Genomic DNA, 24,050 nt, shown 5'->3' with positions numbered 1-24,050 from the left:
TTTCTTAATTCTTTTTAAATACAATACATTTTTTTACAATACATATTTCACTTCGAGAAGATAAGCAGACCATAAACGTGTCCATATGAATGAATCGAAACGAATGTATTCCACGCTTCCACCGTTAACCTAAAGACGGTGGCGGCGGAGTTACGTCACACGGCTTGGCCAATCAGCCGCGGAGAGGCCTGGTGAAGTCCCGCCCCAGGCTGGGGGGGCTGTGTTCCATCTCCCGGGAGAACAAGGAGAAGTCATGATGGCGGCGCGCGCGAGAAGAAAAGCGAAATGCAAAGTGCAGGTATATTCGAAACGGCATAAAGGAATTTCATTTATTTAATTTTGAATTATAAAAATAAAAAATAAATTAAATATCTCTTATAGGTATCATAAGGTTTTGAAAAATAATGAGCCTTTTTTTTTTGCTCCCATCAGTTTAGCTTGTAAGGAACACGCGCGTAAAGGTGGTTATTAAATGTATAAAATGAATTTCAAGGTTGCATCCTTATGTCATTTTTACGTTTTACAGTATTAGCTGCCTTTTTTATTCAGCATTGATTTCTATATCTACAACTAAAAAAAAGCTTTCGTTAAATTCGTTGCAGTGGTAGACGAGAATACAATATAACGTTCTTGTGTTTTATCTCCCTTGTTTATATATTTATAGGCGGTAAGCCAGAGAAAAATCGTAGTAATTATGCGATTTTATTATTTACAGGCACAGAACTTTTCTGTACCAATACCTGATATGCAGGCAGATTTACCAATGAACATAAAACGGGGGATATTTTGAAAACCCTCTCCGTCCCCACCCCCTGCCCAGACAAGGCAATCGGAAAGTTCTCGGGGTATCCTCTTTTTTGATGTTCAGATATGGTAACTCTATATTTATGCGTTATTAATTTAAGAAGTAGAAACCCCAAATCGAACTTTTTCTATATCCTATATTTCTATATGAACTATATCCAGCGTCCTTTGCATGACAAAACATGACGAGTATTTTTATAAAAACACTTGGATTAGCCATCAGTACTCGCCAGAAACAAAACAACGTCTAATGTGTTAGCTGAGCCGACACGCTTTGCATTTAACATTGCGTCTGTTTTTAGACTTTCATACAAAACCCGTCTGCTGGAGTGACATGTAAGAGACCCCGGTAAAACATTCAGAAATCTTGAAAAATTCTGAACAAAGAAATTCAGAAAGAAAATATCAAGTAACAAGATTCAGTGTACGCTGAAAATGTGGAGTATTTCGAATAGGCCGAGATACTTTGTTCGAAGACAAATACTGTTTAGCTCACCGCATGGAAGTTGTATTTCTCCAAGGAACCTGGGCATTTGTCATTCATAACCACCTCGTTTTTCCTACTGCCACAGAGGAGCAAAAGAGTATTTCTTATCTTCGCAAACTTGTATTGGGGGAGTTATTATTTTTTTTAATACTGCTGCTCACTGTAATGAGATCTATTGCACTCTGGAAGTTATCAACCTTGTGAGAAGGTGTGAGATGTTCTCTGGATGTGTAAATGGACCGTCTGGAAAAAAATAATTTCTTTCCCCGTCTCGGGGAATTCTAATTGTATCGTGCTTGTATACTTCCAAGCATACCCTGATGAGTAATGTGATGATGGCTTTCTTCTCTGTATATTCTCCTACAACAGAAAGCAGGAACCCTAGCTTACATTAAACATTGCACTGATTATACACACTGTATTGGTTCCAGGGGTGTCTTAGTCTGGATGGGGGTGTGTGATGCACATTTGCAACAGACTCGCTCAATCATCAGGGGGATTGAGGTCATCTGCTTCATTAGACATTGCTGGCAGTTATCTTTATGTAATAATAATAATAATTATTGCTTACACTTATATCACACTTTTCTGGACACTCCACTCAAAGCACTTTACAGGTAATGGGGATCCCCTCCACCAGCATCAATGTGCAGCCCCACCTGGTGATTGAAAATGACTTATGTGATTGAAAATGAATTGTGTCCCAATATCGTTTTATTGATTATTTTATTGGATTGGTTTTATTGATCGGATGTCTCTGGGATTCAGTTGGAGGTGGCTTGTGGGGTTTATGTTGCCACACAATCTTATTACTACATGCGTGTTTTCACACTTGTTTATCCTCCTGTAGCCCATTGCTTTCTGCTGCTCTTCAAATCTCTGGCACATATGGACAAATGAACTACGGTTTATTTCATTGTACATCGGTACTTCTCGGATTATTAATGCTCCTTTTTTTTTAGTATTGCAGAAATCTTTTGTAATAATTACAGGTCTGTTAATGGGTGGGTGGGGATCTTGCAGGAGGCTTACATTTCTGTTGGTGAGGGACAGTCGGTGCCGGATTTCTTGCACAGGGACGTGTAGCCTGTGACAAGTTAAATCTGGAGTGTCACGGAGGTGGACTGGCTCCCTCATTCTCCCCTGTGTGGAGATGCAGGGTTCGAAGCCATGTGCTAAGATGCAAAATGCACAGATCAGGAGGATTTGCCCCAAAAAATAAGTACTTGAGTATTCTAAAAGTGGGCACTAAGTATACACTGTAGCTCTGGTTATTGTCATTATTTTTTTTTACAGAGATGTTTTTTAGGAGTTGCTTTGCCTTTCAATGCAGATCCTAAAATAGACTTTCTTTTCAGGACTTTTACTGTTGGTAAAGCGTTTCTCTGTCTGTTTCGAGAAGGAGGTGGAATCTGTAAATGGAGACTCAAAGAGAGCCAAGCAGTGCGAGGAGTCGGCCGTGCCCAGGGCGCTTCGAGAGGAGGTCGAGAGTCTTTACAAGCTCCCAATGCCCGAAGACTTGTTTCACTTCTGGGATTTCTGTCAGAAGTTAAATGCTGAAAATCCTTGTGGTAGGTAAACCAAAGTATTACAGTTTAAGGACTCTGATGCCCAAATAACGCCCTAAACAGAACTTGCTAAGCTTCTCCAGTTGGAAGTAGTTGCTATTAATAATATAATCATTTAGCTGCTGCTTCTGTCCATAGCTGCATTGCATTTGCACCCATTTATGCAAGCTGGGTATTTAACTGGAGCAATTTGGGTAGCGTCCCTTGATCAAGGGTACATTAGTGTGGCACCCAGTGAGATTGGGCATTTGTTTTTGTTGTGAACGTCGCAAGGGTGTAAACCGTGTTTGTTTGTTTTTTCAAATTAATGGAATCTGAGAATGTAATGTTTTGGGCACCTTTTCCTTTGTGTTCTTTTACTGTGCGTCTACATGGCTCTTTCAGTGGGAGGGTCTGTAGGTTCTGGTTCACTAAGCCTTTTTAAAGTAGCTGCACATTAAGTTTGCCCAATTAAGCCAATAACTTGCTTTAGAGCTTAGTTGCAGTGAAAACCTGCAGTGGCTCTGGCCCTCCATTACTATGTGTGGGTAGTTGTAGATTAGAGTTTGTCCAAATCATTGTAACGGTGTACGTGCTGCTCAGTGCTGATGGCTTGTTTTGTGAATTTCTAAAACATTGTGAAAATTGTTTGCACTCGTAAACAGTAAGGCTACTGTTGTGTGAGTGGGCAGTAAGAGGGCTTTGCTCTGTCGTAGTCCATTCAATATCCATTTTGCATGATCTGGACAGTGGGTGGTATTTTCTCAGCATTGTTGCTGAGGACAGTAGTTGTGCACAGCATCCAGGATGAGAAGATGCACAGGATGAGCACCCCTGCCTCAAGACTCTTGGGTCCTCAGTTCAGTTCTGTACTGACTGTGGCATCGTCTTTCTGTTCTCTGGCCAGGCTTGTGTGGGTTTCCGCCGGTTTCCTCCCGCCTTCCAAAGACATGCTAGCAGGGTTAATTGGCATCTCTAAATTGTCCATGTCTGTGCCCTTCTGTTGACTGGCTTGTCCATGGTGTCCTCTGGGAGACCTCTGGGACAGTCTCCAGGTTGCCCTGGCTCTTAATAATTAATAATAAGTGCTTACACTTACATTGTGCTTTTCTGGACACTCCACTCAACCGCTTTACAGGTAATGGGGAGTCCCCTCCACCATCACCAGTGTGCAGCCCCACCTGGATGATGCGACAGCCGCCATAGTGCACCAGTACACTCAACACACACCAGCTATCAGTGGGGAGGAGAACAGACTGATGAAGTCAGTTCATAGATGCAGATTATTAGGAGGTCATTGGGAAATTTGGTTAGGACACCAGGGTAACACCCCTACTCTTTTTGAGAAACAACCTGGGATTTTTAATGACCACAGGGAGTCAGAACCTTGTTTTTATCTCTCCTCTGATGGACGGTACCTTTTTACAGTACAGTGTCCCCATCGCTATACTGGGATATTAGGAACCACGCAGACCGCAGGGTGAGCGCCCCCTGCTGGTCCCACTAACACCTCTTCCAGCAGCAGCCTTAATTTTTCCCAGGAGGTCTCCCATCCAGATACTGACCAGGCTCACACCTGCTGAGCTCCAGTGGGTTGCCAGTTGTGAGCCGCAGGGTGATGTGGCCGCTGGCTCTCAAAAGGAGCGAGTGGTTTCTGATGATGGGTAGAACATTTTTTCCTCAACCCCTGTGGCATTGAGACCAGGTCTGCAGTGTGGCAGTATGGGTGATCTTAGCCTTTATGTTGTTGGATGTTAACACAAAACTGAAGATGCCTGCATGGTGCTGTTGATTACATGACATCATCATGTTTTTTTTTGTACCTCTCAGATGCACTGATGAGCAGCCTTGGGCTTCGGCTCGTTGGTCCTTACGACATCTTGGCGGGAAAACACAAGTGTGGGAAGAACCCAAATCCCAACTATTTTCTGCACTGGAGGCACTTCTATGACCCCCCGGAATTCCAAACCATTCTTATTGGAAGTAGTGAGACACAATATCACATGGGCTACTACAGGTACACCACAGTTCTTTACTTTTGAGTCCTTTTACATCTTGGTTCCTTCTTTTCCTCTTAGGTACAGAGAGTTTTGGCGCTTTGAAAGGACGAATTGTTGACAAAATGTTGGCTGCTTGTCGTTTGATGTTTTATGAGTTACAGATAGTTGAACAGTGGAAAGTAATTTTGCATTACTTAATTCGTATATGACTTTCTAGCAGGACTGTTCCAGTTCATCAGGCTACAAATTCAGGTTATGAGGCTGCCAGCATTAGGGGAATAAAACCGTTTTTGTAAATCAGCTGTGACCTCTGAATTTCAGTGTTGAGAGCAGGAGTTTAGCCATGCTGACATCAGGTGTGTTAAGGGTTTATATTCCCATTTTCATAGAGTTCTGTAACTGAGATTTTTTTTTAATTGCAGGGACTCTTCAGATTCTTTGCCTGTGTTCATTGGTGCCAACGAAGCAAAGAAGAGCTGTTTGATAGCACAGATGGGAGACAATGTATTTGCTGCAGTCACGTAAGTTATTGCTCAGAGATGCTTTTCCATTTGTACATGTGAGTCCATCTGATTTCTTATAGTGTTTTTAAGTCATTTTACTAGTTAATGTTCAGGAAATTTAGGATGACGTTTATTGTGCTATGATATATTTATTAGTTTTCTTTTCTAGATATATTGTTATTTTAATGGGATGTGCAGAATGTGAGCAGTGGTTCTGCCTGCAGTCAGTTACTTGATCAGGCAGATAAGCATCAGCGATTTCTCACGTGAGCGTCCTTTGCAGTACCAAGAGCATCTCCAAGTGAAACTTGGTGATTGTGTATATAGATTATACTGATTACCAGGACTTCTCTTGTATTCTTAGAATTATAAGGACAACAGTACACTGGTTACAAAATATAGTACAGTACTGGGGCCAGCGAAATATTTTGCTGTTCTTTGTTGGGTACGGATAAGTATTGGCAGGCTGATTTATTAAAAAGTATTACATTTTATATGGTGATTCAATCTTAGTAGACCTTTTCTTACAATAATACTTAAGGGTTCGATAAAAGCCAGACTAATTATCTTCACTTGCACTGATATTACTGTTATTAATATTATTAATTTGCCTTCTGCGTTTTACTTTATTCATTAACATGATACAGTGCCTACGGATTGAGATATCGGAGGCTAAACGATCTAGGACACTCGTTTTATAATACTTAATGGAATATAAATGGTATCTGCAAATAACCTAGTATCTGTTAGTCTGAGTTAAAACAGTGTGTGACTTTGTCCTGTAGGCTCTTCCTTACCAAAAAACTGAAAGAGAAAAGTGACAGAAAGAAGAGTGGCGCTTTACAGGCGCTGCAGAAGGAGCTTGAGACTGCTGCCAAGAAGCTGGGGTACTCCTTAGAGCAGAAAACAAAGTCCATGAAGGAAAGGGACAGAAAGGTACTTGACTGGGAGGAGAGACTGGCTTCAGGTTCTCTAAGCAACTTGACGTCCAAGTTCTTTTCTTTGTCACCTGAGATCTAAAGCACAATCTGAACCTTCACAGGTGCAGCCAAGTAACTGGGCTCACTCTTCGGCGAGCTCTTCTTCCTCTTTTATGTTAGGATAAATGGATGTGCAGTAGTACACATGGCAGCAAAGATAAAGAGTGACTATAATACACTTTGAGAATTGGATTTTACCATCCATTAAAAGAGCTGAATGGGACAGTTTTCTAGATGGGAAAACATAAGTGAATTTTCTGACGGATGAATACTGAAGTTTTTGTTTTGTCCTTGCTTAAGGTGGTCACAAAGACATTTCATGGGGCAGGCATCGTGGTGCCTGTGGATAAAAATGATGTAGGATACAGAGAGCTTCCTGAAACAGATGGTAAGTGCAGAACCTTACGAACTTAATATCAAAACACATTTTGAACATTTTTTCACAGTTTAGTAATGTAACAGGGCTTTTTGTTTATTATAAAAATCTCCATTGTAGGTGTCTTATCATTTTCAGTGACATTTGTATTGTGTAGAATAAAACAAATTCGGACCCTTTCTGTATACTTGATTTTGTCTCGCTATTTTCCTGTTTCACAGTTTTGGTTTATATTTGTGTTCTGTTAAATACTGACATACTGTTAGATTTTCAGGATTTTGTTTCCTTAAATAAAACTATAATTATTAAGAAACTTTACTTTTATTATAGTGATATTTAAAATGCATGCAAAGGCAATGTAATCTTCCAAGTGTAGCAAACAATCACAGGAGCCAGTGGAGAAATTGCCTGTACTGTAATGACAGAACTGCCCACTAGTGTCCGCCAGAGACCACAAGAGGTGAAAAACATCAGGTCTTCACAATTTAGAGAAGGAATCCATGGCCGAAACGTTGTGTTCTCTTTCTTCTTTTTTTCAGCATGGAATAAACATATAACTTGTTCCTTTATAACATTTCTAATCTGGATAAAGACAACTAGCCTTGGACAAACATTTGTGAGCTATACATGCAGTAGGTTTTCTTATGTTGGCACAGTTTTGTGGAAGGCTAGATGCTAGAAAGTTTGTGAACCCTTGATCACATTTTAGGTCAGGTTTATGCAGAAATTCAGAAAATTCTAAAGGGTTTGCAAACTTTCTAGTACCACTGTGTGCCTGAATTGTTAGTACTTTCACTGATTCTGGGTCGCTGTCTGATTGAAAGGTAATGGTACACTTTGCAGCGCATCTCGGGTACCTGCCTGTTCTTGTTTTTTAAATGCTCTTCCCCTTAGTTTCCATGTTTCTCGCTGTTTGTTCTGACCAGATCTGCTGGATTGATTTTGATAATACCTCTGACCATTTGAAATATCAAGTCCTTTTTCTGAAATAATGTTCAAGGTCACTAGAGTGTTGCAGCACACTACTTTTGCCATGCCTTTTGGAAAAGTTGTAAATGAGATTTCAGTGACAATGGTGGTAATGGGAGCTGAAGGTGTATGCAGAGCTACTGAAAATCTTGAAGTGGACACTTGCTGTTACCAGCAGAAGAACAGAAACCACACAACACCAATTGTGTAGTATAACCAGAAGGTTTACTGCTGGGCTAGGGACCCTTATCAGCAATGAGCCAAACTTTCGATTTTCCTAACCTTTCTTGTTTTGTGATCTGTGAACAGATGCTTGTTTGCTGTGAGTGTGCATTTTTGAAAGTGCCATCTGAAAACTACCCTTGAGTGGCACTGAGCAGAATTGCTTAGAAACGCAGAGCACCTGTTAAGTCACAGAGAAAACCATTGGCATATTCCTTATTGTTTATTTTCAGCAAGCCTGCTTTTGTGGTACCCAACAGCAAATTCTGAGCTTTGTCTCTCATATTTCTATGGCTTTGGGAGTGAAGATTTTGTTTGCCTTCCTCATGATCTGTTTTGTGCAGTTTACATGCCTGGATATTTGTCTTCGGTCCATTGCTACATTCCTCATGAGTCGAGCTATACAAGGCCAGTGAAAATGCTCTGACTGAAGAAGTACATTTCATTACTGTTACGCAATCTGTTTGTACTTCCTGCTTTCTACAATACTTTACTCAGTTTTCATGTTTTCTGTATTTTAAGGGAGGTGGTTTCACATTTTTGTACTTTAAATTTTGCTGTGCAAAAACGTTGTTTATACAAACCTTGTATTTTACACTTTAAACTGGATGAATGTTTTGGCTAAAAGCCCAAGATTGACTGGGAATTGCTATAAATACAGTGGTATGTTCGATTATTAGCACTTGATTACTCGTTGAATATCTCAGAGAAGTCAGCTGCTATTTGGAACATTTATAGTAGTTATCAAAAAAAAGAGAAATTTCACTTCAGACTTCAGTTTTAAATTGCTCATTAACTACGTTTGTTTGGCATTGATCCAGTTCAGATTGGGCAGAGCTGAAACCAGTGAAAATTGATACTTTCTCTTGAATGAGAACTGTGAGGAGTCAGACATGACAGCTGGCCACAGGTCTTTCTTTGAAAATGCAGAAATGTTTTATAGGTTTTTTTTTAAATATAATCCCTAATTAATAACTTGAAAAACATTTTAAGTAATACGTAAATTTGGGATGTCAATTGGATCAGAACCCAGAAGGCCTTGTTAACCCCTGAGGATCTGATTTTGTTTAGCACTTGTCTTTTTGCATTGTAATAAGATAAGATCAGTTATTTGATGTTACAATCAATTTGCAGTTCTGTTTTCAGAACATTACTTAATTAATGAAATAATGTTTATTTCCAGGTGATATCGTAGTGTACAGAGATCAAAATGTTTTGAGTATAAGAATTTCCTGTTTGTTTTGTAGCTGGCCTGAAACGGATATGCAAAGCAATTACAGATGCCAGAAATGACGATGAGCGCATGAAAGCCTTTGCCCCAATCCAAGAGATGCTTACCTTTGTTCAGTTTGCTAATGATGAATGTGACTATGGAATGGGATATGAGCTGGGAATAGACCTGTTCTGTTACGGATCACATGTGAGTATTCTTTAGCAAAGATATTTGAAATTTTAAGCAAAGCATCATCGCCTTTGCCCTGTCAGCACTCTCATTCGACTGGATTAATAATAGGGTTCATATTGGTGCCAGTATTAAAACTATTCAGAGGTTCATTTTGGTAGGGAATTTGGATCTTCAATTTGTCAGGACATAAACTGAAATGAAAGCAATTTTATGTGCTAAACTAGTTCTCGGAAATGCAATTCTATACTACCTCTGTGGCCTACAGCCAGGAAAAGAGCAGGGATTTATGATTCAATTAAACCCAAGTCAGTGTTTATTGTTGGCAGAAGAGGAAGAAACAACATTTGTTATAAAATCTTGTTTTCCGAGATGAGATCCCTGTAGCGTGTATTGAAAATATAGCCGGCTAGCATGCTTATTAGGTTGGCTTCCACAATGTAAATTAGAAAAATATCATTTCCAGAACTTGAGAAGGGTCTGCAAGATAAAGGGGATACAACTGCACAGATTAAACACCCAGTGTTCTGATCCTAGAAGGAAACTAAAGAAAGTCATGAATGTATAAAGAGATGAGTTTAATTAGGTCCTCAATTCCATATATCATATGTTGTATATTGACAGTTTGCAACAAACATTGTGGTTTTTAATAAACTTAATAAAAATGCAGATATGACCATATGTCCAAAATGTGCTCTGCCTAATACTGGCATGTATTGGTGGAACAGTAAACTGAACAGGACCTAAACTTACAGTGAACGGTGAGTTGGAGTTTGTGTAATTCCCCTTTCTGTCAGTTGTTTTTTTACCCCCCTTACAGTAGGTTTTAAATGAAATTTTGCATGGGCTGCTATGGGCCTACAGCAGTCCACAGACTGGGCTGCTATGGGCCTACAGCAGTCTGCAGGCGGGCCACGCAGTTAGAGTAACCTATGCATATGATTACAGTCATGCTCAATTTAAAATCGGAATTAATTTTGCTGCTCACACGCTTAGTTGTATGCCAAAAATTCAGCTTTTCGTTCTGTAGTGCATCGTACTCCTTAGTTTTCCTCTCTAACAGGTTGAGCTCATCGGGAACCTTACAACATGCCTCTCAAGTATAATGCCCTACATTCAGTATCTTCTAATGCCAATTTTGCCTTTTCAGTATTTCCATAAAGTGGTAGGCCAACTCCTACCAATGGCCTACAACCTCCTGAAGAGGAACTTGTTTGCTGAAGTTCTTGAAGCACATGTGTCTTCCCGGAACAAAGAGAACCTGGACCAGTTGTCAGCGTGAGAAGATTATTCCAGATGTCTTAAGCCGTTTAGAGTTTTGCATGTGTTTTATTGTCTTTTTTGTTATTATTAGTGTACAGTTTGAAGTATTTACAAAAAAGAATGCCGATCTGTAATAAAATGTATATTTTTACCTATTGCTCTCTTTTCTTAAGTTATAACCAGCACAACAAAACATAACGTACTATGTTACATGTGACCGTTAGCAGTCAGAATCAGAATAACTGGAAATGTATATATGATGAGTAAACTTCTGGCTCAGATGAGGTCATGGGGTCACTTTTGACCCCAGCGCTTGAAATTTTTGGTCGTAATGTTGTGAAGAAGCGTCTCTATCTTGGAGTCATCTTTCCAATCTTCCAGAACAGCATATGCTTGGCTGCCGTCTTTTCCACTCTTGATTATTGTAGTTTAGTGCTTGCTGATGTACCTCTATGTTCAGAATAAGCTGTGGTATGTTGAGAACTCAGCTGCTTGAATTTGAACCAAAACAAAATGCATATTGCCTGTTTTAGATTCCTGGCACTGTGGATTTTAGAGTGAGTCACAATAGAGCTGCTTATTGTTAAGGGCTTGTCCTATTTAATTCCTGACACCCACATGTTGTTAGTGCACTGCAGACTTGGGATTTCTTTCAGTTCCCATTATGAAGCTCTGAACACTGGAAGATCATTTTCTGTTCTGTTGCTCCAAGACCGTGGAAGGATCATGGTCATATCGGATCTTGCAAGCCAGCTGCCACTTTCAAATTTTGTCTACTCGCTTTTATACTCTACCTTTCAATTATGTTCTATACTGTTTTAATTTGTGTTTACTTGAATCTTGTTTTATTGTATAATTCTTGAAATTACATACTATGAAAAGAGTACTATTTTAACTTGTCGGACTTGGGTTTCCTTTACTATTTCAGTTCTCTGTAAACCATTCTGGTCATCAGACAGTTAACACCACCCCCAGATGGTTTCTCTGACTTGAGGCTTGCATGAATTGACTTCAGACTTGATAAAAATGTGTTGAAAGCTATTACTTTTACTGCTCGTGTTCCATTATCATTCTCCATCTCCGTCAACGATAATTGCTTTTTCAGGTCTGTCTGATAATTGCCCCATAAATTGTTGCCTTGCTCCAGGTTGTCCTATGAGCATACTTAGGTTGATGTTCTGTGGTTTTGAGATGAATTTCCATTTGGACTTATGCAATATACATAATTGTATAAATTTAACCTTGGCTTCTGCATCTTTTGTATCCCAGACTACTCAGATCTGCCTCAATCCTGCACTTATTCAGTGATGAACCCTTATGGTCATTGCACAGACCATTTAATTTAATACCACTCATAGCTGTTTTTGCATAATAGGTCAGTCGTGAACCATCTCTGCCATCTCTGCTGTAGTCTTATGGAGGTTTTTCCAATCAACTTGAAGCATGTTCATGGTTCCCCTATGAGTGTGGTCTCTTCCCTGCTGCAAGCATTATTTTACTGTAGTACGATCAGTTTTGCATACAGCATTCTCCTTTTTAAAGACTTTGAGCCTGACTTTTGGGGCTTTTCCTCCATTTAAGTTAGGTTCCTATGTTTCGAGGCTTCCATTTTGCATCTCTCTTGAACACTGAGTATCTCTGTGTGCTGTACACCCTTTCCTTCTCATCTGCAATTCCAAGGCCTGTTTGAAATTCCACACTTGCAGGCGTTTTCCTCCATGTTGCCCCCTCTCGTCTTTTCCCAGCGTTTGTCAGTCATACCCCGCCATATTATTTGGCTTTTTTCCTTTCCCACCCATGCCAAACCATACATTGGAAAGAGCTGAAAGAAAGGGACTGAACTTCACAATCATTGCCATTGGAATCACCTGTCGCTACTGTCAACACATCATCATGCATGTTCATGTATGGTGCTGTAGTCTCATCACCCCTGCCTGAAGACCTCTGCACTCAGTAACTGTAAAGGTACGTGCTTTTCATTTTTATTATATTCCTTTTTATAATTGAAAACTGAATTGTCCTAACTTTTCTTTTACTTGGGTTATTTATGTTTATATGCACTGTGTATTGGGTACTGTATATCTATGGTAAACTGCATATATAGTATATAGGAAAGTGTTCTCCCAGTATGTGTTTTTTTGGTGGTTGTTGGCCAGTTCAGGAATTTATCCCCTGCAAATAGAGGACTGGGATTTATTTTCCTTATAACTCCAATATCCCAGGTTCAGTGACTCCTATATCATGGGTACATTCTGTATGCACATAATTGTAATATGTTTTTCACTTTTCTATATATTAAAATATAACCTACCCGTTAAGCCCTTGCACCATTGAAGCTCACCAGCACATTTTCAGAACTTTAAAAAAGTGTTTCCTGATAATCTTGAAAAAATCAAGTGGGCTTTTTTACCCAAGTCACTCTTTAATTCACACCAATCAGAATTTTTAGTTTTAAGATGTAACTAAATTTGATTACGTCCTATTGGCTGTTTACTCAAAAGCTGTTTTGAGTCAAGAGCTAGAAAAAGAACACCTTTCACACATCCAGGTATCTTCAAATGAATACTAATGACTTTTAAAAGTTGTGGGTTTAAAGTTAATAATTTAACTAGAATAATGAAATACCTATTGCTTTTTTATAGTGAATTTCAAGTTAAAAGTTTTTTGTACCTTTCAGTAATGTAATGGGGCAGGCCACAGACGATTAGTGCAGAGTTGAATTGTATTACAATAGTCTTACAGTTTTCTAACATCCTTCCCGATCAGTCATTTCTTTACTTTATCATAAAGTGACAGTGAGAACAGAAATGTACTGGATATTTTGTACAATGTTTTTTTAGGTGGGCTTAAAAGGTACACGTACAGCTCGGATTATAAAGAAAGGCCATTTCAGATTTAACCCAGAATCACCATTACTATGGTATTGTTTCAGAAATAAGATATACATTTGTTCATTGCTGGTGTATGTAATTTGTTTGTATTATTAGGCAGAGTATGTTGTCTTTAATGTTCCAATAAAACATTTTGCAACCTGCAACATGGTGTAGAAGTGTGTATATTGTTGATCATGTATTCTAAGAAATATACACAGAAAACATAAAAATGGGCTACATGGGTAGTTGATGCATCAATTAAACCCAGTCAAGCCCAGTCATATATTCAAATATTTTAAAGAAAATGTTATAACCTGTTTTAAACAATCTTTACAGCAATACACAACAGCGGCAACATACGGTACCTAAAAAGAGTCAAGAAAGACAGATTTGGTTAGCTTAATAAGTAACGGTAGCCTAGTTCTTCAGCCTGAAGAGTCATGCTGCTGCTCAGTGTAACAGAACAGCCAGCAAGCGATGCAAGTAAACACTGATTCACATATTAGCAAAGCAGGACAGCCCCCATTGGTTACAGACATGCTTACTTTGCTGTATGGCCATGGACCACAGCAAGGGTCTGTTGTTAATAGTTTTTTTTATTACTGTACTTTGCAGAATATTTATTTTGCTTTGTGTAAATTATTCTCTTCCCAGCATACTTGTGCATGAAACAATTACTACAAAATTAAATGAAAAGGCTACTTACCTATACTACATACTGTACTTCAGACATGTTCCAGGCATTAACATTTTGTCACTCCAGAGCCTTTTGTCCTCTGGGTAGTCCCATCTTGAAAAGCCTGCACATATTCTGATGTCCAGAAGAACCCAAAACTTGGACCTCATGGATTTAATCAAATATTTTTAACATATATATCCCCAGAAAGCTTAAAAATGCAGAATATTAATACTACAAAGCTATTGGAAAACCTCCCCGAGCACTAACAATCTTAGCAGTTTTGCTGCGATCTGCTCGGGCTCTGGCTTGATTGCAGTGGTATGTTGTGCCTCATTATGTGGAGGTCTAGCCACCAGGTTAATGGCATTGGTGACTTAGGTCCTACATATCTTCTGTTGAACTCAGGGCAGAAATCGAACTGTTGTGCAACTGCTCTCCAAGCATTCGAGCCTCTCTGAAGCAGAACATATCCTTCACAGAGCACCCTCTGTCAGAGACAGGCCACCTTCAATCACGCCAAACCAAGCAGGCTTACGTCATGACTTGATTAGGACATGGTTCTAGCTTTTTTTATTGTTGTTATTCCATTAAGGTGCCACTTGCGAATTGCTAATTATACAGACTCTTTTGTCAGTTAATTCTGGAAAATTTCAATATAGAGTTTTTGTTGTTCAGTCTTTAATGCGCTGGGTTTGTCATTAGAAGGCTGGTCGTTAAAATCGCTGGGTATTGCTGCTTGTTTCCTTCAGCAATGTGTGTGGCAGGCAGATTGCATTCGTTAAATGCCCATATTGCGAATGAGCACAAATCAAGTTAATACGGCTTAAAGCATTAATCAAATAATTGACATATGTTTATGAAATCACATAGGGCTCAGTTTGTTATCCCATAGAACATTATCCATTACGTAAAAAGTAACATGTGCCAAATGAGGTACTAATATAAAACTTTTACTTGTTTGCATTGTGCATCAGTATAGCTCCATTTAAACTAAAAGTCTTGCTCTATCAAATGGCAATTAGCTGCACACTATTAAAAGTAATATGCTTAGGTGCTGAAGTCTGAAGTCATTGAAGCCAGGCTATTGCGTTCCGTGGTGTAACTAAATGATTGTGTACTCACTACATAAACATTAAGAATCCGCTGTTTTCATCAGCACTGACCAAGACGCGTCCCTCGCTGACTGCAGTGGATGCCTGTAAGATCCCAGGAGGCTGTTTAACGAAGAGAGCCCTTGTCAACTAATTAGCGCAACTGCTTCGTGAATCCGTGTTGCTGTTAAAGACATGACACCCAAGCCATTAAACGTGGTGTTCAACCCTACCACTTTGAGGCGTACCCCGCGTTTCCTTTTGATTTGATTACCAGGCGGCAAAATAACGACAGCTTCGTGTTTCACAACCTCTCAAGCCTAGTGTTCCCTGACACAAGTAATTTTGTGAGTCATTCCTGTGTCCTTTATTGTTTGTAGACAGAAAAAAGTTCACAACGATTTCATATTGTAGCTTAAACAAAAAAAAAATCAATTTTACATATTCGTAATGTACAATCAAACAATCAAGGTAATCAGACTTAAAATCCTTTATAATGTGCAACCCTAACACGAATATAAATAAAAAAAAACATCAATATTTGTATTAAATACAGTGTTAGGCAACACCACAGGTTAATAAAGACAATGCATTCTTTATTAACCAATAGCAGGACAGATACTGTTAGAAAGAGAACGCAAAAACACTGACCCCACGCTTTTGCTTCAGATAGCAGGTTATATCGGCAGATAAGGTGCTACGCATGTTTGCTGGAAAAACTAAGAGGAAACAGGACTCCTGGGAATACTCAGACACACTGGATTAGTTCATACTGGTCAAAACAGCATGATGCCAGTAACTCCGGATTATTTAACAATTGGTCAGGATTCATCTCATGAACTTACTGTGCCGCATTTTTCAGGGAATCAGGTTCACTTCTCATTAAAGATGACTGACATTTACATCACTTTTTTAGCTAGTTGAACTAAAGCAAGCGGAATCGCTACACTGACACTGCTCTAATCCTGCATCACGGCTCTCAAGACAACAGTGTGACGGGGACAGCGTGAAAAGCAGAAAGAAACTTCTTACACATCGTTTACACCGACATACTGTATTTCTGATGTTCTGTTTTCAAGGATAAGATAACAAGGATAAGTTAAAATAGAAATCACCAAATAGGCTCGACTATATCCTCTGTGCAGTATCATTTAGCAGTCCTTTTAGACATAAGGGTGCAGTTTTGAAAAAACAGTGCAAGTTCCCCATCTCGACATTGTTTAAAATATCAGTAGTAAGTATAGGTTTATTTATTTATTATTATCACTACAAGTAGCATTAAAAAAAAAAACAACAGGTCCAGTAAAAGAGTGTACAGAGCTACCTTACTGGTTCCCCACTTCCTCTGGCTCCAGAACTCAATCGCAACGATGTGGACACTACTGTAACAGGTGCGCCCCTGTCACACAGTCTCAGAGTTTGTCATTAGTTGCAGCTGCAACCTTCCTCCTCTCTAATTACAAGCAGAAACTTCCAGCTCGCCTTGGTTTTTAACGCACTTCAAGCAGGCATGACAGTCGTACACCGCATTCATCCCGGTAAAACATTTGATCTTTGTCAATGAAGCTCCCAGAATACCCTTAAATAAAACTCAACCCTCTTTTCACTATTCACAGACAGCATCTCAATATGAGAAAGGACCGCTTCAGTAGCATGATGGCCTGGCTCAATGGGCTGAAAAATGACAAGTTGGGAATGGAATGTTGAAATGCTTTGCGACGCAAGAGATTCACAAATAATCCTTAAAAGGGGCAGCACCCTGCAGTCTGTAGTTAAGGTGGTTCAAGTCACTGGAAAGCAACGGGCCTAATAATGCCACTGTGCATAATGAACTTCAACATCACATGGGCATACATACGACACCCTTGCTCATCTGTGCATCACTCAAAGGGTGCCATCCAGACAACTGTCTTTACAGTCAGATCCACGCTCTGGATTCAAGGAAGGGGTGTAGGTGGGACAAGCCAAGAGAGTTTCATCTTCTTAGGATAACACTTAAGTGCTTTATTCACGACTCCTTGACCAAAGCAGCATCTCAGGCAAACAATCCTGCAGATGCGTTTCCTTCTTTCGCGTTTTATTCCGAAGTCCCTCCTCAGTCGGAACCCTTGGGTCAGAGAGTTGTGCTGTTCAGCAAGTGAACCTCCTCTTCTGTCTCCTCCTGCGCAGGGTTTAGTTGAACATTATTGACTCTGGGTCGAGGTTTGCCATCTGGGCCATATGACGGAGGATGTCTTTTTTTGTTATAATGCCAAGGAGGCGCCTGAAAAACAACAAAAAGAGCACCAATACAGGTACAATTAGTCACACAACAGAACTCAACTTGGCAGGTAAGATCATCTTTTTGTTGGCCAAAGTAAATGAGCTCATACTGCCACAGTCGGAAACCTGGCAACATTCAGAGGCTGATGGCTGCCATCATAGGAAGCCAAGTCTTTCTTCTGGCGTTTTTTTGAAAATCATTAGGGGTGTTAAACCCTGGTGTTCTGGCCAAACATCCTCCTGGCCTTTCCGAATCATGGCCTCCTAATAATCCCCATCTATGAACTGGCTTCATCGCTCTGTTCCCCTCCCCACTGACAGCTGGTGTGTGGGGGAGCGTACTGGTGCACTCTGGCTGCAGCAGCTATAACTGCACAAGGGGATCATTAATGTAATGAGCCCATCCTGACCTGGCTCTTCACTCAAAGCATGTGTGTGTGGACAGGACTCACAGGAGATGGGGAGTGCCCCCCAAAACATCAAACATTCTGGAAACAGTTCTGTTTAAATAAAGGTAAGAGGTCTTATCGACATATACAAAATATAACAGGTTATCTGCTACTAAAGCCAACAAAAAGATGAAAAATGTATTTCAAGGGTGGTGAAGAGGAAGTGAGTGCCAAGAAGTGATTCTAATCCCATCACAGAAACAGTTTCATTAATAAACAGTACCCGTCTTCACATTGTATCACTATCAACCTACGCCCATTACAAATGTTTTGATTTCCCCATTTCTCTCATCTCATTGCATTCCATATTTTCAGAAGAATTCAAGAGCGTTTAGTATCTCACATACATGAATGTATTAATAAGAACTCAAAATTTGATTTTCACCCAGAACATATACCACATAGGAACTGGCTACTTTAGAAATGTGCGCAGAGTTGTGAACACTAGTTTACAACTTTGGCGACAGAAGTAGCAAAATAATACTGTCATTTCTTTATGATAGACCTCCAACTTTATTGGCTTTTTACACTTGTGCTTTTGAATTCTTTTTTGAAAAATGTAATCAGGTTTTTTAGTTCTTTGTGAGACACAGAGGTTTGGGGGGGCCAGAGACGGTAGATTTGACGTTAAAATAGAGGAGCAGTTAGACAGGCTTGCTCTGCAGGGAGAAACTGGGAAAAGAGTGGGGCAGATAGCAACAGCTGGGGCTGCTCTGGTTAGTACGAACACAGCAGGAAGCATGAAACGCATGTGAAACCTCGACACTAAGCCGGACTAAAGCAGTGGGAGTGGCCGATCTACTGCTACCTCTACAAGGGCAATCAAAGTCAACTTCTCATTTCTCTAACACAGGCTCTTAAAAATAAACATGGCTAGAAATTCTCTAATAGTCTACCATCTAAACCTTATCTAATAAATTACGTGCCAATCACTTAAGGCGACATCATGTTTCTGGTCAGACGTCATCAGTCTGAAATCAGCAGATGAGCCAAAACAAAAAATAAAGCATTATTTTGGATGATGCTAAATGAAACAAGATAATGAAATGGGAGTTGGTGGAGGGTGCTGGTACACATGTACATTCTATATACACAAGATTACATATGAGGATGAGTCTCCACATATACTGAACGTCTAAGAAACTCTGTGCTTATAACTGCGACAAATTCACAAAGTCATCTGGAAGACGTCAATCTTTTTAAAGATTTGCTGACATTTTATTAACGAGACATGACACAGGTAAATGTATTATGTATTATGACTACTAGCGTGTAAAGTAACAGCTGGTTTGCACCAGGTTACAGATTGCACAGGTTCCTCTCACAAAGCTGTGATGAACATGTGCCTGATGATTGGCCTCTGAGCCCTAGTAGCCACAGCTGGTCCCAGCTCATTACACAGATGTTCAATGGGGTTGATGTCTGACAAGTAGGGCAGTCACAACACCGGAGCCCCATTCTCATCTTACAAAAAAGCCTGATCACCTGTGTCAGCTCACGAATGATTCATTGCTTATGCGACTGAGTCACTGGAGTGAATCACAGTCAGTCATGAATGATCAATCACACCAAGAACATGTAACTTCTATCCAAAACTCTTATACTTTGTGTTTATAAAGACATACACTCATAAGCAGAGTGATAGGTCTCTATTGATGTTCAGTATATATAAATCCCCAGTGGTTAGGCTATGTATCACGAGAGCAATAATGAACAATGGATTCTGGCTAAGAACTGAGAAATTTCTGGATAAATTCCTAGTTTTATACACCTATAAAATGTAAGTACATATTTTTATACAACAGACAGTATTCAACCACTGTGTAAAGGACTTAGTGATACCTACAGAAACAGATTTTCACAGTTCTACGTGGACTACTCTAAGATTGAGAGGACTGCAGCTGCCCATAATGCTCAGACAGAATTAAGACATGTCGAGTTTTAAGAACGGCAAGAACTTTTCACAGGTTTCATGCATCCCTCTTTCTACAGGACTAAGAGGCAGATGTGGCGTTTTGAATCACCAAGGGCTCCACGCGCTGCTTAAGCTCCTCGAGGTGTTCTAATATATTCTTCTTGGTGATGATTCCCAAGACAATCCTGAAACAGATCATGTTACGCTAATAACTGTGCTTGAAGCAAAGAAAACAACAGAGAAACCGCACAAAGAAAAATAAAAAAAACTGATTAACCTGTAGCATTAAATGGCAATCCATTAAGTGGCAATGCCACTTTAAATAGACCCTTAAGAAAGCACGATATTTATATAACAAAGTTTCTATATGTTTGTTTTGAGGCATCATACAACATTCTTTGCAATTGGGAAAGTAATCCAGTGAAGCTGGGAATTTCAGTAAAGTCAAACTCCACTTAGCTGCATCTAAAAAATCAAACACACAGTAGGACATTTGTCATTTTCCTCTCCCTGTACTGCTTGTGAATAGCCAGAATATTTTGGTGCCTTCTTGGTTTCTATTCAGTGAAAGGCTGAATGGGCCAAGCTTGCAGATTCACCTCTTTTTAAATTTAAGAGTTCCTAAGAAAATACCAAGAATTATTTTTTTGCATTTTGAAACAGAGCTGAGCTGAAATGGTGGAACGAGCCAGAAATGAATTAATCTTGTAGCTCCACTTCCCTACTGATAAAAATGGCAGATTTACGGCAGACACATAACATGTCTTCCATCTCCATCAACATAAAGAGTATTTCCTGAATGAAGACTATAAATGTAAATTCTCTAAAGCACGAATCAAAAACTAACCATCGTGAACATGAAGGTTATACAACATAAGTTTCCTTCGGGACAAAATCAATCTGTTTGCTTCAGATTTAGTTATTTGGTCATTTGAATAGATTATTTTTACAGATTGTTTCACCACTGTCAAATGGTGCTCAAACATTTACGATGAAATGAAATAATATGAATTGATGAAATAATAGGCTTTTACACTATAGCAATTGCAATTTACTTACTTCCTGCCTTCCTTCACGCACAATGTCACAGCATTAACACAGAGGGTACCCCTTATATGTCCATTAAAGGGACTTAAATTGTGACTTATATGTTACATTGCTAAATAATGCAACTTATAGCAAAACAACTTATAAAGTGGAATTCATATCCTTAAGGAAAAATGTGGGAAATCACAGCACACCACAGTGTCATACAGTATATGCAAAATGATGAATATCAAGTTGATTCATAAGGGGGACCCTAAGAAACTGTGACATATTAGGGGTTTGTGCGCCAGTGATTAGATTATGATTTTACACATTGTTCTTAAAAGCATGTTTCTGCTTGAACTTACTTGATTTTGTCCAAATTCTAGTGGCCGAAGCAAAATGCAGTCCCTTACAGGGCTTCAGATTTTTATCTTCTAAGTCTTAATTGCTGGCAATTCCAATGGTTGTTATTTTGACAAAAATGGAATATCGACTTATATTGGGAAAAATGGAATATTGACAAATGGCTGTCATTAACTGTGATCTCCCTTTTTAAGAGGGATGATCTGCACATAGCAGTGGGTTGCAGAATGTAAGATCACATACACAGATCAGATGAACATACAGAATAAAATCATTAGAACCACAGATTATAATAAAGACCCGAGCAGACAAACACACATGTCCTTTGAAACTACTCAGGATGAGATCTTTCCAGTATACAGCCTTGTTAGGCAGATTTGTAGAAACCTGTATATGAGTGTACAAGCATGAGTGAGCATGACAGAGCAATTGAAAATAACACTCAAATGAAACCTACGAATGGTTCAACATTAACCACGTGAACAACAAATCACGTAATGATTGTGTAGTACCGCAAGAAAGGACCTGTATGAGATCCCAACAAAATCACACAGCTCTGCGATACGCCAGTACCACTACCCAACACTTGCCATCTCAACGCAATATGCTAATTACAAAAAAAACTGAGAATCCCCAAGACATTTGCAGGACACAGTGGTTTCATTGTTGAGTGATCTAAAAGGATATTTCAAATTGAATGCATTAAGTCACTGTAGCTGAGGTGTGGATAAGTAACGATCAAGAGAGAAAAAATACAATTTTCCCACATCGGCATAACAAATGCCTTTCCCTGTGTGGAAAAATTATAAATCACAATCACATGATTAAATACATATCATAAGGGAAGGATTAAAAAAAGAACTCTGCCCTCAGAAAGGTGAGACTAAGACACCATGAGATATGTAATCAAATGAAAATAAGTTCCAGAACAGGGCATTTAAAGAGGATGAGCAAAGTTTGTTTCAAAATAGAGTAAAGTGATTTAGGGGGCAGGGGGATCCCCACAAAACTACTGGTCCACCCCCCGCCCCCACTCCCCAAAAGCAAATAACGAGTGAAAGGGAATTTTAATCCAATTTTAAATTAAAAACTGGTTATTTGTCCAAAAGATGTAATAACCCAAAAAGATCACAACATGTGGTTCTTGTATCACATTTTTCAGGACTATACATTTGGCAAGTCCTTACTTACAGAGATAAAAATTCATCAGGATATGAACAACAAAGAAAATTTGCAAGACTACTGAACAGCTAGAGCAACACATGGTGATTGACAGTACTAGATTATATTAATTCTAAAATCTTGCTTTTGACTCCATACAAATATACATCTAAAAATGTAACCTCTGCAACAACGTTAGACAGGTCTAAATTTTGCTGTCTTCTTAACTAATGCCACTGATCAAATTATCAGAATACAGGCCTGAGAAGCATTCATTATGTAGTATTAACAGCCAGAAAACAAACTCTATCTAACACGTTAGTACCGATAATGTTTAGGTTACAGCTAGGCCTAGCAATAGGAGGGCTTCATTACTGCACTGTTTAAGGTGGGGTCTGCAATAGCAACACAAATGGCAACAAGCTGGTTGTCTTTTATTGCATGAAAAAAAATCTATCTTCCACCTCAGTGTGTCAAGCTGGTCTTACCCGTTGTGTGTGACAAGGCACTGCCTCAATCCCAGTTTCCTGAAGATGTCCACCACAATCTCCATGGGCGTGTGGTCTGTGACAGTGAAAGGGCTCATATCCAGAATGCTTCGTAGCTTCAGAGGCCTGGGGCTGTCAGCAGGAAGAGATGGGGCATGCTGGGTGAAATAGACTCTGGACGTTCGCATAATGCCCTCTTGCTTTCGGCGAGCATTTTCTAGAAATAAAACAAAAAATAGCTTCACGTTTCTAGATGTGTCACAGAAAACCTGAAAACGTCAAAATTGAAGTTAATGGTTCTGTAACTGAAACAAAATTGTTCTGAATTAATAAAAATGTTCTGAAACAAAATAAAACATTATTGAATAGCTGAACAGTTAGTACACATTGAATACTGCTATGCAGTATGTAAGTTCAAAACAATAAGCGTACAAAATCAAGAAATTACATACACTCAAATCTTTACACAGGTCTTTCAGATTAAAGCACACTTATACAGTCTACACCCTACTGACTAGAGGTTTATCTTCCGCGGTAAATTTGTAATGTGCAGTTGTTTCTCAAGCTGCAGAACAGACTTCATAAGTAGGACATGTACACAGATAAATCAGACTAAACAACTGCGACACAGACAAGTACTAGCTGAATAAATCAGCAAAGCCAATTAAACAAATGCACAAATAACCCCTAGAGAGAGTGTAGGACAGAGGACAGCGAGGGGGAGTGTACCAATGGCGATGATGATGTCTCTCCTTAACGCAAAGCCCACTAGCCTCTGCGACTCCTTGGAGACGATGACGGGAAAGCCATTGAAGCTGGTCTCGTTGATGATGTTCTCCAGGTCTTCCACAGTCAGGTCGTCCTGAGTTAGCACGGCCAGAGGCGGGCTGTTCCGGCGTGGCCGCATCACCTCCGAGGCCAGCGTGGTGTGTGTGAACTCCTCCTTGGCGTCCAGGAAGGGGTAGCCGTTGAGCCGGATGTGCGCCTCGTAGATGCCCTCCCTGCCGAAGGCGTCCCCCACCCACTTGCTGGTCATCACGGCCGCCATGAGGGGGACGATGTACTCCAGGCCGCCCGTCAGCTCAAACACGATCACCACCAGAGACACCGTCATCCGCGTCACTCCACCTGTTGGGGGGGACAAACATCGGAACTTGTGGCCTGGCCAAATTTCCAATCCCAACCCC

General features: G+C 39.7%; 2 protein-coding genes across 7 annotated transcripts in view; one reads left to right on the top strand and one right to left on the bottom strand.

Annotated features, from left to right (window-relative positions):
- The first annotated feature begins 226 nt into the window (after nt 1-226).
- Nucleotides 227-13,590, top strand: hpf1 (histone PARylation factor 1). Of its 2 annotated transcripts, none has more exons than XM_088922627.1 (8): nt 227-298; nt 2,694-2,862; nt 4,669-4,855; nt 5,261-5,359; nt 6,127-6,277; nt 6,622-6,709; nt 9,136-9,308; nt 10,441-13,590. In XM_088922627.1, the coding sequence occupies exons 1-8, from the start codon at nt 254-256 to the stop codon at nt 10,570-10,572; spliced, it is 1,044 nt and encodes a 347-aa protein (XP_088778753.1). In that variant the 5' UTR covers nt 227-253; the 3' UTR covers nt 10,573-13,590. The 2 variants fall into 2 exon arrangements, with proteins under 2 accessions (XP_088778753.1, XP_088778745.1); XM_088922619.1 differs by having other exon boundaries at nt 236-298; nt 2,650-2,862.
- A 1,949-nt stretch (nt 13,591-15,539) lies between these two features.
- The window catches only part of LOC148840582 (H(+)/Cl(-) exchange transporter 3), a 46,628-nt gene continuing 38,117 nt past the window's right edge, over nt 15,540-24,050 (bottom strand). For 3 of the 5 annotated variants that reach the window (XM_088922184.1, XM_088922209.1, XM_088922193.1), the window contains 4 exons: nt 23,593-23,991; nt 22,864-23,080; nt 19,932-20,007; nt 15,540-17,459 (listed from right to left, as the gene is read on the bottom strand). In XM_088922184.1, coding sequence (XP_088778310.1) covers nt 17,310-17,459; nt 19,932-20,007; nt 22,864-23,080; nt 23,593-23,991 — 842 coding nt within the window. In that variant the 3' untranslated portion in view covers nt 15,540-17,309. The remainder of the gene's footprint in view (nt 17,460-19,931; nt 20,008-22,863; nt 23,081-23,592; nt 23,992-24,050) is intronic. The other 2 variants (XM_088922201.1, XM_088922217.1) reach the window with 1 other exon arrangement.

The sequence above is a fragment of the Atractosteus spatula genome, chromosome 1 (genome assembly GCF_055471065.1).
Source record: "Atractosteus spatula isolate fAtrSpa1 chromosome 1, fAtrSpa1.hap1, whole genome shotgun sequence".
In the NCBI taxonomy this organism is placed as follows: Eukaryota; Metazoa; Chordata; class Actinopteri; order Semionotiformes; family Lepisosteidae; genus Atractosteus; species Atractosteus spatula.
This window is presented reverse-complemented; position numbering and strand designations above follow the sequence as displayed.

Excerpts from the sequence above, each read along its gene's own strand:
- hpf1 (XM_088922619.1), top strand. Across the intron at positions 2,863-4,668 it reads AAATGCTGAAAATCCTTGTG|ATGCACTGATGAGCAGCCTT; the intron begins GTAGGTAAACCA and ends TGTACCTCTCAG. Across the intron at positions 5,360-6,126 it reads AATGTATTTGCTGCAGTCAC|GCTCTTCCTTACCAAAAAAC; the intron begins GTAAGTTATTGC and ends TTTGTCCTGTAG.